Genomic DNA, 17,019 nt, shown 5'->3' with positions numbered 1-17,019 from the left:
AATTCTTACCTTTTGTGATACATGTAAAATAATCATTGTCTCCTTCCCCTATTTGTTCTCCTGCTGCTTTCCTTTTGTCTGGATGATGTTTCAATACCATGGCTTTATCTAAAAGAAAACAGGGTGGCTTAAGTTTGTTTCTGTCCAATACATTTCTGAGCAGATTTCATTTCAAAGATTTAACTTGGAAACTGTGCTAAGAATCGTAAGTAATTCAAGCCCTCATGGCTTCCCCAAATGGTGCCATGTTATCAATAATTCATCCACCAGTTGAGAATTATTTTTCTCTTTCTCTGTATACAATTTGGTTTCCAGTCTAATCTGTATAAATAATTTTGTAACTGCATCAAAAAGTGTGATTCAGAGATTTTAACTTCAAAAGACGTCATTCAAATAGAAATAGCTTTGTAAATTTATTCCATGAGGAACCACAATTGCATTTTTAGAAGGATGGCAAATGCTTGGTTTAACAGATTTTGTCTGCAGGAGCATATAAAATAAACATTTTGTCATAATTATATGAAGTAGTATTTGTATAATTTATTGAATTATTTGATTGTAAACTATTTTCACATGTGTTTAAATAAGGGGTTTTCAGATATAGATCAGTGACCCTGTAAGCTGTCAAAAATTAACAAGGCACAGTAACAAGGTATCTGTCCAACTAGGTACATTCATATTGCAAGTTTCTGGCATCATATTTCTACTACTTTCAACAAATATATATTTTTTTAAAACATAGGATATTCATCATTTTCCAGATAGTAAACATTGAGCTTGGATTGAACAAGAGAGTAATTGGAGTTTTTTTTATTATTAGAGGAATGACACCCCCCCACACCAATACAAATATAAGAAAACAGTTGAGTTTGAATATAAATGCCAATGATATTTAAAGCTCCAGCTTTGAAGAATCAATGCTATTTGATTCCTGGATCCATATCTACGTGTCCTGTCTGATTGACCTGAAGCTCCTCTAAGCAGTACTGCGAGTGAAAGTATCAATTATATTGATTTCAGTTGGTGCATTAGCCCCCCCATTGGTAGAAATCATTGTCGTTGGACTGTCTTTAGCTGAAACTGTAGGAGCTGGACTGTTTGTGTTTCATCAACTTCAGATGAAGGCAAGCTGTGCTACAAGTGACAATGGTGTAGAATTACTCCAAACACTAAAGCTTTCAAATTATTATGTTAGAGGTCTCAAAAGGTTTTGAGAACTTCAATGGCTATTGTCTTCACAAAATACACAACAGTAGCCCAAAAGGTGATGTCAAAGTAATGCTGAGGTTAGGCTAACATCATTAATGTGCAAATAATCCAGAAATTGCAGGGTGGGGCAGGTGAATGATTAAACATAGAAAATCAATAAGATGTTGCACAAGTTGTGCTATTCCAGCTCTAACTTTATGAAAGTGAATGTCTAATCCTCCATTCATTCAGATCACAGGTGTCCTGCAGAGGATACTGAAGCATTTTATTTCACCTTTACAATAAGTTGCAATGCAAAATGAAAATAAAGATAAAAATCAGGATATCAAATAATAAGGAAGAAAACTAATTCCCTGCATCACAAAATTCCAGCCAACACTTTTTATATCTTTGATGTTATTGCCCTTCATTACATCACTTTCACATGATTAAACAAAATGCACAGCTGATCTAGAGCATAACCAGAAGCAGAATTAGGCTGTTCAGACTCTCAAACATGCTCTATTATTCAACACGACTGATCTACCATCATATTCTTGCTTCCTTTTACATAAGAATCTAATAATTTCTGGTTTGAACATAAAGGGTAAAGAAAACATCAAAAATTATTGTTCAGGTTCTTTGCCTCTGAGTTAGCTATCTAAAATTTCTCAAATGACATTTAAATTCCATGTAACACATATCAAGCACAGTACAAAATTAAAAGGGTTTCCAAACGAGTGAACCCTTCAGTTAGTGGGAAAATACTTACGCGCTGACTTGATTTGTCTCTGTGTTGCTTTGTATCTCAAATGTGCTAACCCAAGAACAGCATAATGATCTTGATTCTGTAAAAAAATTTAAACACCCACAATCAACTTAATCATAAAATTAATACAGATGGACAGCTTAATTAATTGATAAACCAAGATGCATTACTCCAATGCATTCTTAAATTCAGATTGAGTTCCTAGCATTTAAAACTTGACTGTTTCCCTTATGTTTTAACCATAAACAGGAACTTATTACATCAAAAACAGAAAATGCCCCGTCCCTGAAATGTTGACTGTTTCGCTTTGTGTGGATGTTGCCTGACATGCTAAGCTTTTACAGTTTTCAGAACATTTTACATTTTTCCATAGGATATACTTCATTTTGTTGTTTTAAACAAACCCCATAAAAATGGCAAATAACAAAAGCCAGACTATTTAGCAGCAGTTTATTACATCAGCTGATTTGAATTTTACCATTAGCCCTCATACTTTGGTCCTTGTTGGCTTTGTATCCTTTCAGACATACTGGAACTATTTTTTGTTTAATGCTGTGCAGGTGGGATTATATATTTAATTAAATATAAGAATTGATTTGGAGAAAACTATCAAATAAGGATAAAAGATAGAAACAAATCAAAAATATCATGTTATGAAAAGAAATGAGCTGAGAGAGTATGATGAAGGCTGGAGGACTGAGATTAATTAGGACAAATGAGAGCAAGGAAAGAAAAATGCTGGGAACGAGATACAAAACATTGCAGATCCCGGAAATTAAAAAAATTAGTGGAAATACCCAACAATTCAGGGAGCGTCTACAGGGAGAGTAAAAGTAAGTTATGCATGATTATCGTTCACCAGAATTGCCCAGTTGCAGCACAAACTAGAAAAGCTGGTTACCAAACATTCAGTTGAGTCCAGAGAGCATAACATGACAAACTGAAAGATGAGATACAATTCTTTGAGATTACTTTGGGTTTTGCTGGAATACAAAAGGCCAAGGACAAAATAATGAAAAATTAAACTGGTAACTGGAAGCTCAGGATTGCCTTTGTATTCTGAACAAAGGTGCTCTGCTTTGATTTTACTGACATAGCGGAGACAACATAAGCAATGAATACAATGCGCTAAATTGGCCACAAAAATGAACCCATGGCCCACCTGAAACAAAATATTTGTATCCTTGCCACTATCAAACAAGTTATTCCCTCTCCCTTCTGCATTCTGAAGGAACCATTCTTTATGCAACTTACTTGCTCCCCCACTCTCCTAACCTTCCCAGACCTATAACTGGAATGGCTGCTTCTCCTATCAACATCCAGAGATTCAAATCACCCACTGGTTATTTCCAACTTCTTTTATTTCGGATTTCCATCAGCTGCACAGTTTTACACCTCTCAGTACAGCACTTGATCCCCTTTCCTCTTTCTTTCCTTCAATTTAAACATCCTTTGCACAAATCAGATGGAATACCAAGTGCAGTTCTGGTTGACCTATTATAGAAAAAAGTCTTTGAGGTTGGTGCAGAAAAGGTTTAGCGGGATGCTGCCTGAATTAGAAGGTATTAGGTATAAGGCAAGGTTGATCAATCTTGGACTGTTTTCTCAAGAGCATAAGAGGCTAAGGGGAGACCTGATAGAGGTTTATAAAATTATGAGAGGTATAGCTAGGGGAGATAGTCAGAATCATTTTCCCTGGGTAGAAATGTCAAGTACTTGAGGGCAGAGCTTTAAGGTGTGAGGGAGAAAAGTCAAAGCCAGTTTTATTTTGCGCAGAGAGTGGTAGATGCCTGGAGCTTCCTGTCATGGATGGTCACACCGGAAGCAGATACGACAGTGGCATTTGAGAGGCTTTCATATGCAGGGAATGGAGAGATTGGGGTCATGTGCAGGCAGAAAGGATTTTTTAAAATTTACCCATTAATGAGATGTGGGCATCCCTAGTTGCCCATGAGAGGTCGTGATGGGCTGCCTTCTCGAACCGCTGCAGTCCCTGAGGTGCAGGTACACCTACAGTGCTGTTACGGAGCAAATCCCATGATTTTGAGCCAGCAATGATGAAGGACAAGTCAGGATGGTGAGTGACTTGGAGGGGGATTTCCAAATGGTGGTGTTCCCAAGTATCTGCTGTTCTCATCCTTCTAGATGGTGGTGGTCGTGGGTCTGGAAGGTGCTGCCTTAGGAACTGTGCTGTGTTGTTGCAGTGTATCTAGTAGATAGCACACACCGCTGCAACTGTTCATCGATAGTGGAGGTACTGGATACTTGTGGAAGGGTACTAATCAAGTGGGCTGCCTTGTACTGATGGTGTCCAGCTTCTTGAGTGTTGATGATAGACAGACATACTTTATTGATCCCGAGGGAAATTGGGTTTCGTTCCAGTTGCACCAACCAAGAATAGTGTAGAAATATATCAATATAAAACCATAAACCATAAATAATTAAATAATAAGTACGTTATTCCAAGTGGAAGTAAGTCCAGGACCAGCCTATTGGCTCAGGGTGTCTGACACTCTGAGGGAGGAGTTGTAAAGTTTGATGGCCACAAGCAGGAATGACTTCCTATGACGCTCAGTGTTGAGTCTCTGGCTGAATGTACTCCTGTGCCTAACCAGTACATTATGGAATGGATGGGAGACATTATCCAAGATGGCATGCAACTTAGACAACATCCTCTTTTCAGACACCACCGTCAGAGATACACTCATCCAGGAGAGTGATGAGTATTCCATTACACTCCTGAACTGAGCCTTGTAGATGGTGGACTAGCCCGAAGTGAATTACACACTGCAGGATTCCTAGCCTTTGACCTGCTCTGGTAGCCATGGTGTTTATATGGCTAGACCAGTTCAGTTTCTTGTCAATGGTAACCCCCCAGGATGTTGATAGTAGGGGATTCAGTGATGGTGATGCCACTGAACATCAAGAGACGATGGTTAGAGCCTCTCTTGTTGGAGATGGTCATTGCTTGGCACTTATGTGGCTCGAATGTTACTTGTCACTTGTCAGCCCAAGCCTTGATATTGTCCAGGTCCTGCTGCATTTGGCTATGAACAGCTTCACTATCTGAGGAGTCACAAAGCTGCCGAACATTGTGCAGTCATCTACGAACATCCCCACTTCTGACCTTATGATGGAAGGAAGGTCATTGATGAAGCAGCTGAAGATGGTTGGTCCTAGGACACTTCCTAGGGAACTCCTGCAGTGATGTCCTATGAATGAGATGAGTGACCACCTCAATCATCTTCCTTTGTGCCAGGTATGATTCCAACCAGTGGAGGGTTTCCCACCTAATTCCCATTGACTCCATTTTTAGTTTAATCTACTTATTGTGGGCTATATACCATACTGTTCTAGTACTCAGATACATTCCAACCAGGGTAGAGTCTGATATAAACATCTCTCCCATTTCATTCTAGCTTTTAGGTATACAAGTTGAAGAACCATTGAACATTTATTTCTAAAAAACACTACCATTATTTTTCAATAACTTGCTTTCCCATCTCCCTGAATTTCTTTGAGTTTGTGCTGGAGTCTGAGTCACAGTTTGTACAGCACCGAATGAGCCCTTCAGCTGAATCCAAGCCAGCTTCTTTTCATTTACATGTAAAGGGGGTTTCTTTTTTCTCTTTTTGTTACTGTTGGGAAAGGGTTTCCTTTTGTTAACTCGCAGGAATGCAAATTTACTGATAACGAGAATGGTATTCCTTTGTAAACCAAATGGGGATTAATGTTCTTTCTTCTGAGTCTGTAAGCTTTTGTTGACGGGCTTTTGGGCAGATCGGCGCGAGGGGGTCGAGAGAGAGGACGCAATGCTCTAAGCTGGGCGAGGATCGGACCCCAAGGCTGGGAGATTCTCTGAGGGGGGGGGATGAAGCTAGATGTGCTTGGTTGACCACTCGGAGGGTCCTGAGCTGTTTGGAGAGTCGAGGAGTTCGGAGGGTCCTAAGCTGCGAGTCGAGGAGTTTGGAGGGGATCGAATGGTGGCCAGAAGACTTCAGTAATTGAGCTCCAACGGCTGTGCACGAAGTGGTTTGGACTTTGATAAGTTTGGCGCCTTTTCTTTAATTTTCTCTTCATATATACTGTATCGTTATTAATCACTTAGTTATAGTAACCTTTATAAATTGTACTCATTTAATCGCATATGGTGTACTGTCTGGTTTTGGGCGAGGCGGGGACATCACACAGCATCCACACCAGCTGATTACCCAGTTTGGCGGGGCTGAAGGCTGCTCCCCCTAGACAAGAACGAGCTGAGCGAGCCTGAGGCGACCCAGGGGGTTACATACATTAATCTCACCTGTCTGTACAGGGCCTGTATCCTTCTTCGCTTTGCCTATATCTCTTAAACATGGTGACTGGATCTGACTTCACCACTTCCTCCAACAATTTCCAGATACAGTCGGCCCTCCTTATCTGCGGGGGATTGGTTCTGGGAACCCCGCGGATACCAAAATTTGTGGATGCTCAAGTCCCTTATTTAACATGTATCAGTGCGGTGGTCTTTAGGACCCAGCAGAACCCCGGAGTTTATTTCACATGTCTCCGTGTGGTGGACATTAGGACCTGGTGGCTCAGCTCTGAATCCGCGGTGTTTCTGTTCATGAAAATAATCACGATTGCGATTGAAAATAAGGTGGAAGTAATAAAGTGATCGGAAAGAGGTGAAACGCCATTGATCACTGGAAAGGCGTCGGTCAATGATCGGAACAATTTTAATGGAGCATGTGAAAGACCCTGCCCCGATGAAAGCTACAATTATTACTAAGCAACGCAGTGGTTTAATTATTGAAATATGTATGTTTCTTAAGTGTTTTATATGCATAGAAAGGTTAAATATGTACTATATACTAAGAAAAACGTTTGACTAACTGACGCTAAATAATACCAGATGTACCTGTTCTGACTTCAAATCCAACTTAAAGACAGACTCAAGAATGGAACTGATTCAAAACCCAGGGACTGCCTGTACTTTTAAGCCATTTCTAGATTACTTATAATACCTAATACAGTGTAAATGCTATGTAAATAGTTGTTATACTGTATTGTCTAGGAAATAATGACAAGAAAAAATAATCTGTATGTGCTCAAGCAACAAGTGCTGAAGAGAGAACTTTCGGGTTTTCCCGATCCGCGGTTGGTTGAATCCGCGCATACGGAATCCGCAGATAAGGAGGGCCAACTGTACCGATTACTCTGTAAAAACTTTCCCCTGAAGTTCCCTTTAATAAGTCTTCCTTTCATCTTAAACCTATGATCTCTTGTTTTTGTTCCCAACACTTCCCCTATATAGAAAATGCCTGAAATTTTAGTTAACCCAACTTATGTGCACGTAAATCCTACAATTTTGTCCACTTCCCAGATCCAATGTTTCCATAAATTTCAACATCTGTCTATACTATTTACTATGCCCCTAATCTTTACACCATCTACAAATTTCAATAAATAACTCACCGTTATGTTGTCCAAATCATTAAAATAAAATGAATAAGTAAAGACTCACAAAACAATTTGGAACAGTCAGTACAGCACAGGAACAGGCCCTTTATGAAACACTAAAAACATATTTCTAATCGCAGTAGATACCCATTAACCCTAATCTATTTTCTACTTCCAAATGAACCACCAAAGCAGGTCAAAAATTTGCCTTCAGCTCTATGAGCTTTAAATTTAACCAAACTAATCCGTGGATCCTTGTCAAATGCTTTCAGCAGGCTCACGTCATCAACAAGCATGCTTGGAAAAAATGAATTACCATTTGGAGACTCACCTACTCTATAACTTATTAGTACAATGTTAAGTGCAGCTTCGCTCACCAGATGTTGTTAATGTACTATTTCCAACATTTTCTATTTTTAAAGTAGCATTCATTTATGGTCAACAGGCTGATGTGGCAAAGCTATCATGGAAATCTTTATCAATTCTCAATGACAATGAACTAGATTAACATAAACAACCTGACTTTTTAAAATTATAGAGATTAATGTGCAGATATTAAAGAAAATTAACCAGATATAACCAACAAATTAAAACTGACAAAATGGCTCAAGAATCAAAGCAAATGAATAAACTAAGAATACAAAAGTGTATTAACATGCTTAAATTGCTATTTGACTGCGGACAGAAATTGTAAATATCATACACCTATACATACCTTCCAGTCTTTTGGCTCAAGTGTTTTCAGCAATGGATATTCCTCAAGTTGCAATTCTTCATCTTCTGACTCAGAAGATGATTCTTTCTCATCTTCCAATTCATGAAAGGAAGCTGATACATTCCTTGCCCGTCTCTTTACAAGAGCTTCAAACCATCTTCCAACTGGCTCCACTGGGCACAGTACAGAAGCTGCATGGAAAATGAGATCACTTGAAAAAGTCTTGCTGATACAGACGTTCTTATGACAATAACTAAAAATATTATTACTACTACTATACTCTAATGGAGCAACACGCCAAGAAAAGAACTAAAATTCTGGGTGTGGTATATGAAAGAGATTAAAATCAGAAAACAATGATGGTTAATATTTGGATTTTAAAAATCTACAAAGCAGGAAACAATGAACAGAGGCTAGGCCAGGCATGGGCAAACTACGGCCCGTTAAGCTCTTTAATCCGGCCCGCAGAACTTGATGAAATTGTATTAATAAACCTTGTTAACGTTTTTTCCCCGCAATTCTGGCGTTTTCCCAATAGATGACGCACTCTATATACATTTGTGGCGACCCATTTCCTGGCACATCCGAACCGGCTCACAATTAGTCAGTGTTCCGGCTAAGGGAGATAGCCTGTGGGGATTTGCGAGCACAGAGCTTTGGAGCCTCTGCGCCACGGGGGGCAGGTTCAGGGAGGCTTAAAAGTGAGGCTGGGGATTTCGAATAAAGTTTTTTTCTTCGACTGCAGTTACCGACTCCGTGTCGTAATTTTAGCGCTGCCTGTAGCACACCGCTACACATTGACCTTTGTTGAGGTGCAGCGTATTACTCCACATTTGCGCTTTACTCTTTGTTTGGCTCGACCTATTTGTGTGAACAGGCATTCAGCGTCATGAACATCAACAAAGCCAGCCACAGATCCAAGTTAACTGACCAACACCTCAGATCCATCCTGAGAATCGCCACAACAAAACTAAATCCAGACTTTGATGCGCTGGCTAAAAAGGGAGACCAACAACACTGTTCCCACTGAAATTAAAAATAAGTTTCTTCGTTGTGTTATGTAAAAAATGCATTTGAAAATATTTTTTTCAATAAGTTACATGTTACATGTCATTTCTGTTAAGTGATGGACATGAGTAGTGCGCAGGTGCACGTATGTTCTCAAAATAAAAAATGCGCTCCAGATCAAATAACGCGCTCTGCATACTGGCGCGCTGTCAGTGTTCTGTCTTTGTGCTGGTCGTAGTTGAGTTTTGGCACAGGGGACAATTGAATAAGAGGGAGCAGGACAAGTAGACCTGCATCTCTTACCGTTTTTGAAATAAAGACAGTCAGGAGGAGAGTGATGATGATAATATCTTGAAGGATAACAGAATTTTCAGTGCTTTAAAATAATAACTGTTACCTTTAAAAAAAAGCTGTATTTTATTCATTTAATTTTCAGTGTTTTAAAAGTCATTTCAATAAATAGCTAAATACCATGGGACTTCAAAGACAGATATTTTGTTGTAATGCATTTGTTCATTTTCAATTGAAATTAAAGCACATGTTTTCTACATATCCCATGATATTTTATTTTCTCTTATGAGGTGTATTACCAAAACACTCCGTCCATCTGCTCCTGGTCCGGCCCCCCTGTCAAATTTTAGAACCCTTTGTGGTCCACAAGTCAAAAAGTTTGCCCACCCCTGGGCTAGGCTGTTCCTTCAATTCAGTCCTAAGACAATGCATTTCAAAAATTTTGCATAGTGAATGATAGCGAGTTCACAGCACTCATTTTTGGAGTAAATTAAAGTGAATTCTAAACCTGAATAGTTAAATGCCAAAATCTATATATTGCTGTTTGATTTACTCCAGTTCACTAGACTAGTAACAAAATCAATAGAATCACTACTGAAATACACAAGGTTGTAGAGTTGTGATTATTCATTAAACCTATTAAGTTAACATTCGTACATCTCAAATGTAAATACCACAATCAAGTCTTAATTACAATCAACCCATTTTCCAGAGCTAAAAAAATGATGAAATCTCAAATCTACACAGGAAATATTTTTATAAACTGTAATTTAATTTCATTATCATCCCCTACTTCTACGTCATTTGTGCTCAAAGCTACATTTTAGACATGATTAGCCTCACATCTCAGTGAACGTTCTTCAGACAGATATTGTATCCCATCCTGATTACAAGTGCATTGGGTGAAAACTACTGCTCAAGATCTATGAAAAAGCTGTGAGTAGACAATAAGCTCTGTGCATGGCAGATACTAACTACAAAACCTGTGTGAATATCCAGCCCAAGAACTAGCACACCACTCAAGAGTCATCTCACCAAATACTTTTAAGAATAAAAAAAAACTATATAAATTGAACCTCAGGTTCTGAAACATAGATTTAAAAAGTTAAAAACTCTGAAACAGAGTTATGATTATTATTCACTGAAGAGGCCTTTTCATGAAGCACTGAAATTTAACTCTAAACTGTGCATTTTCAGTGTAGACTAAATCTCCAAATAATAAATAACAAATTTAAACTGATGTGGTATTACTCCAGACTGGCAACAAGGTTAACTTCTAATAAACTTAAATGTTATTGTTACAGATTTCCTCCCCCACCAGTGGTGGCTTTCATATGACTTGCTGAGAAGCTTTACCTGTTAATCATCACAGTATCACAGTGAAACCAGATTTGTCCAAAATTAGAATATTGTAGGATATTGTATTCCCACTGAAGATGTGAACTGATGCAGGGTTTAATCCTGAAAGGCTGGCAATTCCTTTCCCACCTTCACTGATGCTGCAGAGTTTCTCCAGCAGTCTGTTACCCAAGTGCATAATCTAGTCACAAAAAACTATGCCACTTCAAAACTCATTCATATATTGCAAAGTGCTTGAGGTACTGTTGATTTGAAACTACATAAAAATAATACCTGTTTCTTCACTGCTTTTCCAGTCAATCTTCAGCATTAATATTGTTATAGGAATGTCTGATGCATTGAAATTTAACAAGAGGTACAAAATTTCTGGTCAAAGAAGTGATAAAATGAGAACCAGTAGCAAAATTAACCCCAGTGTTTTCTATCAAGTATTGCAGAGTATTTAGAAGTATAGTTAGTGCCTGTTATGTCACTGGGGTTGAGGACAGTATTTAAAACTATATCAGAACCAAACATAGAAATTGATTACTGAAAATGCCATGTATACGCACTTGCATTATAAATTACAGAATTACAAATAGTAATTGACATGCCGCTTTTGCCTTTTTCTTTGCTCAGTAATTATACAAACCTTTAATGTTAGTGGCATGCCTAAAAGCTTGTATAGATTATCTGTGATACTATTTAAACATGCTGGTCAATGCATGGTTCAACAAAGATCAAACCAGGTCACCATTAATAAACCAGCTAATTTACTGCTTCCCCACTGATCTCTCAAATCTACCATGTTAATTGATGTTCTCAATGGCAAACAGCAGGATTAGATTTATAATGTGTTTCTAGCCAACTTATGTATTAACCATGCTTGATATCGAATTTGGAAAAAAACATTGTGAAATAATTTATGTTAAATTTTTATTATGAACCCACATCCATTGACATTATTTTGGAGAGGTAAGCATTTCACAAAGTAGAGTAAATAAATTTTCAATATCATAAAGTAAATAAATAGTTCAGCCCATCTTAGTAAATCGCAATGTGGGATTAGCAGTGGAAACGGTGGGTGAGCAGGCCCAAGTTCCTGGGCATCAGTATCTGACAGGATCTATCCTGGACCCAACAATATTGATGCAATCGAGCAGGCATGACATGACAGCAGCTATACATCATTAGAAGTCTGAGGAGATTTAGTAAGTCACCCAAGACTTCAGTAAGTTTCTACAGATGTATAGTGGAGACCATTCTGACTGGTAGCATCACCACCTGCAACAAAGGCTCAAGTGCACAGGATTGAAAGAGGCTGCAGAGGATTCTAGACCCAGCCAGCTCTATCACAAGCACACGGCTCCCCACTATCCAGGACACCTTCAAAAGGCAGTGCCTCAGGATGATGGCATCCATTATTAAGGTCCTACAATTGGGACATACCCTCATCTCAATAATACCGTTAGGGAAGAGTACAGAAGCCTGAAAACCCTCACTCAATGTTTTAGGAACAGCTTCTTCCCCAATGCCATCAGATTTCTGAATGGTCCATGAACACTACTCGCTATTCCCCAGCACTATTTTAATTGTAACTGAGAGTAATTTTTATGTCTTGAACTGTACGGCTCCCACAAAACATCAAATTCCATGACATACATCAGTAATAATAAACTTGATTCTGATCTTCAGAGTGTGTTTTGTTTTTAAATGCAAGATTTGCTTTATTTTCAGTCAATGGAGGTCCAGCTATCAATATTCAACCCAACACTGGTTTTATTTAGCCATACAAACGTTGATGCATAGTAACACTAAAACCACATGCTGATAGCAGGTTATTCTACAAGTACTGGACTGAAGCACAAACAGCAACTATGCTTAACAAAATCAAGTTTATTAAAGGAACCTCAGCAAAGCATGAGCATGGACTTACCTCTTGCCCATGAGACCAGAGACATTAGGCTTGATACCACATCAATCGTGGCTGAAAGTACCAGATTGCTGCTCAGCTGTCCACTATCAAGCCACAATGATTTTTGCCAAGAACACGTCCTAAGATTTCATGCTGAGATAACTAAAAGGTAAAACATGTTTCTCCCTTGTCAGATTAATGCTGATTAACCTGTCAACAAGAAGACTGCAAAGAGAGGATGTTTCCATGGCATCTGAAGATAGCCAAACAGTTCTTTATGTGTGGGTTATCCATGTGTTTTATTTGTTTCAGGATTTCAGATAGACTTTGTTAGAATTTCATTAATATATTTCCTAGCATGCCTTCAGTTCCCTCCAATTTATAGTAACATATTACTTTTTATTCTCATACCTTGTCTACCAATACCCCTCACTGCCAGCTATTGCCTCTATTATCCCCAACATTTATGACATATGAAATTCAGTTTAGGGTTAACCATTGTTCCAGTGTTTCTCAGTTCCAGTCTTTGTGGAGCATTTGGCAAATAAGAAAATACTCAATGTAGATCTTCAGTGAACCTGGCCTTTTGTCATCTTGTTGGTTCCTTCACAAGTTCTTTGCTTTGCTTTCAAGATCTAATTTTGCTCGTTGTCATGCTTCTGCACTTCACCTACATCACTTACATCACATGATCCACTGGGAAGCTTTCTGCTTTTTTCTCTACGGTTTATAAAATACTATTCTTGCAACTTGTCACCTCTCCTCTTCTTTCCTTCCTCAACTTTTAGTTACTCCCCAGAAAAAAAAATCAATGCAAACATTATTTGCTTTCCTCTTCCCCTTCACTTCCTCTAATTAAAAATTAACCTTTTTTTATTTAAAATCTATCAGTTGATTATACGATATAGAATAGATTATACAAATAGCTAACCTCAACAAAATTGGAATGCATCAATGTATTTCATAAAGGACTCATGAATTATCAAAATCAAAACTTGTCATAATTTGACTAGCACTAAACCTTGAAATTCTTAAAATACCTATAACAAAAATCAGTTGCTACTCTGATGCAATATTTATTTATTGAAATACAGCGTGGAATAAGCCCTTCCAGTGAGCTGTGTCGCTTATCAACCCTCGATTTAACCCTTACAATGACCAATTTCCTTTTAACTATGGGAGGAAATCAGAGCATCTGGAGGAAACCCAGAAGTCATGAAGAGAACATACAGTCTCCTTACAGACACCAGCAGGAACTGAACCTGCGTTGCTGGTACTGTAAAGTGTTGTGCTAACCACTACACTACCGTGCCACAATCTAGTGTTGTTTCACTAACTTGCAGGTTACAGATCATCACTGACCTCTGAAATCTTCAACCTCGATGGTAACAACTATTTAATTAGATCTCAGCTTGTACACTTCATCCTTTTGTCTCTCGAATGCCCATATCCCAATTTACTTCCAAATCAAAGTTCTACCATGCTCAGCCACGAATATACTCAAACATTAAGCATACTTAATTGTCCTCCGAGGTCGAAAATTTTAAAGACTCAGTGCAAAGTAATTTCTCATCTCAGTATAAAATGAAATTATAAAACAATATCCCGTCCTGCACACCACACTCAACCCTCAGTTGCAGATTCTCAGAATCACCTACGGCTCCATACTCTAAATACTGTGAAGTATAACGCTCAAGCCTCATCAAGGTGGAAGAAAACTCACGGCATAAAATCTCATTCAGTTGTCGAAACGTTAAAAGTGAAGGTGTTGTGAATCCAGCGACCGGGTTGAGGAGCAGGAGTGTGCTGCCAACCTGATTTCAGCGGCTCAATCTCTACCCCGTGCTGAAGCTCGGGCCTGGGGCCAGGGCAAACCGACCAGGAGCGGCGCTTCCCTCCCCAGCGCTGCGTCGAATCTTACCTGCCAGTGGCTTCAAAACAGCAGAGGCCAGGCCCTCCGGCGCCTCACGCAGCATGACTGGGTCACCGACCATTCAAGGGGCTGCAAACCCACCCAATCAGCCAGCCTCCGGGCTCCGGCACTGCGACAGCACTAAGGATCCTCGCCGTGGCCGCGGCCGCCGCCACATGAACCGGCCGGCTACTTTCACCGGAACACTTCCGGGGGACGGCCCTCCTCCGGGTGCAAGAGGTTAATGGGTCTGTGGAACTTGGAGGATGCGAGGAGCGTTCCGGGCAGCAAGCGTGGGGGGAAATTACCACACTAGGTCAATGGCAGATACATCTCATCTTGCAGGGATTTCGTGCTCCAAATCACTCATACCACGCAACTGGACAGCAAGCAAAATAATACACAAAAAGCTAGAGGAACAGGTCAGGCAGCATCTCATGGAGGGGAATAAAGTGATCCGATCTGATGAAGATTCTCAGCCCAAAAAGTCGACTGTTTATTCCCCTCTATAGATGCTGCCTGACCTGCTGAGTTCCTCCAGCGTTTTGTGTGTGCTGCTCTGGATTTCCAGCATCTGCAGAATCTCTTGTCTTCAGATCAAGTTGATGTCAAATGAGGAGGCATAGAGCTTGTTCAGCCAGGCAGGGTTCTGCTGCGAGAATTCAAGGTCCTTACGGTTGATGGGACAAAACAAGCAAGGTTCGTAAAAATCTGTCAAATGACATAATTGTCTGAAAGCAGTGGGACGGTAAAGTTTGGGATGATCTGCTGTATGGAGAGGAAGGTGCGGGACCAGCAAAGAAAGAATTGATCCTGGTACAGCAATGAACTAGCCTAGCTCCTGGGCAAGATAGGTCTACTTCGAGAGAATCTCGATTCCTCTGGAGTTCTGTGTTTCTGAAGTGGAGCCCCTTACTCTGCTACAGCTGGGACAGCAAGTGTTTGCCAGGAGGATTCAATAAAGGCACTTAAGCTTCACAAAGCATTCCCAAATACCTCCTCTCTAAACAGTAATGGCCAAGAATTCCCATGAGTCGAAAGAAGATGCGATACTTTTCCAACAGATTTCAAGAAAATCCTCCAATCCTAAGGAATAGAAATAGAGTCAACCATTCAAATCTTTGCCCCTTCTGTATCATTGATCTTAACTATTGTCTTGTCTCAACATAATTTTCCTGATCTAGCTCAAATTTGTTGCTTTATATCCAAAAATGTAATATATCTGTTGTTAAAGGCTGAACTCAACAGCTCTCTGCAGTAAACAATTCCAAACCTTTGCCAGCCTCCCCACCTCAGTTAAGCAATGCCTCCCCACCTCAGTTATAAATGGTCTAGCCTTTATTTTGGTGTTTCAATCCCTTGTCTGCATTCTTTGGTCGGTACCTAAAGTTGTACCTGGCTGAACCTTTGAATTTTTTGTTGCTTTCCTGGTAATCTCTTTTCACAATGGTGACCATAAGATATAGGAGCAGAATTAGGCCATTTGTCCCATTGAGTCTGCCATTTTATCATGGCTGATCCAATTTTCCTCTCAGCCCTAACCTCCTGCCTTCTCCCCATATCCCATCATGCCCTGACGATTCAAGAATCCATTAAGCTCTGCCTTAAATATACACACAGTCCTGGCCTCCACAGCTTCACCACTCCCTGGCTAAAGAAATTCCTCATCACCATTCTAATAGGACACCACCCTATTCTGGTCATAAGACTCCTCTCCATCATAGGAAACATCCATTCAACATCCACTCTATCAAGTACCATTCGATAGTTTCAATGAGGTCACCCCTCATTCTGCTTGGACTACAGTGTCTGTTTCAGGAATCTGGTGTTGGACGCACAAAAGTTGCAGCCCACCTGTCAGAGGTGACTGAGTGTGAGAGGTTCAAAACTTGGGATATTAGCCTAGGAAAACACACTGGTTTGGTTTGCAGCTACTAATGAATTTGAAAATTTTGCAGAGGCTACATTGGTGGCAATTCTTCAGTGTTTCGAGGTGCCAGCTGTCGGAAGTCCTTGTCTCAGAGATGTACAGATCAGGGATCGTTGCTGTCCAGGACTGGGAAGTTTGTGGTCTTGATTTTCAAACACTTCCCCTCAGATGACCAAGGCTGTGCTGACACACTGAAGGCACTAATGAATTTCAGCCACCATACCAGCCTTCTTTGAAAAGTGATTCCTGAGATTATGGGAAATGGTCCACATTTTCCATCATTTTTTTTTACTGGGATTCAGTGTGGAACAGGCCCTTCTGGCCCTTCGAGCCATGCCACCAGCAACCCACGATTTACTTCCCGGCCTTCTCACAGGACAATTTGCAATAACCAATTAACCAATCGAACGGTACACCTTTGGACTGCAGGAGGAAACCAGAGCACTAGGAAGCGACAGGGCGAACTCTTTGTGAACCCAGTCACCTGCACCATAAAGAGTTGTGGTAACCA

The 17,019-nt window shown here is 39.9% G+C and overlaps 1 protein-coding gene across 1 annotated transcript in view; it reads right to left on the bottom strand.

Annotated features, from left to right (window-relative positions):
- The window catches only part of dnajc2 (DnaJ (Hsp40) homolog, subfamily C, member 2), a 41,077-nt gene extending 26,279 nt beyond the window's left edge, over positions 1-14,798 (bottom strand). Inside the window, exons 1-4 of the mRNA XM_059987200.1 lie at positions 14,588-14,798; positions 8,115-8,305; positions 1,961-2,036; positions 10-108 (exon numbers count right to left, since the gene is read on the bottom strand). Of these exons, the coding sequence (XP_059843183.1) occupies positions 10-108; positions 1,961-2,036; positions 8,115-8,305; positions 14,588-14,660 (439 nt within the window). The 5' untranslated portion in view covers positions 14,661-14,798. The remainder of the gene's footprint in view (positions 1-9; positions 109-1,960; positions 2,037-8,114; positions 8,306-14,587) is intronic.
- Between the last annotated feature and the right edge of the window lie 2,221 nt (positions 14,799-17,019).

This window comes from Hypanus sabinus, chromosome 13 (assembly GCF_030144855.1).
Source record: "Hypanus sabinus isolate sHypSab1 chromosome 13, sHypSab1.hap1, whole genome shotgun sequence".
Taxonomy (NCBI): domain Eukaryota; kingdom Metazoa; phylum Chordata; class Chondrichthyes; order Myliobatiformes; family Dasyatidae; genus Hypanus; species Hypanus sabinus.
Note: the sequence above shows the minus strand (reverse complement) of the source record. Positions and strands in the feature narration are given on the sequence as shown.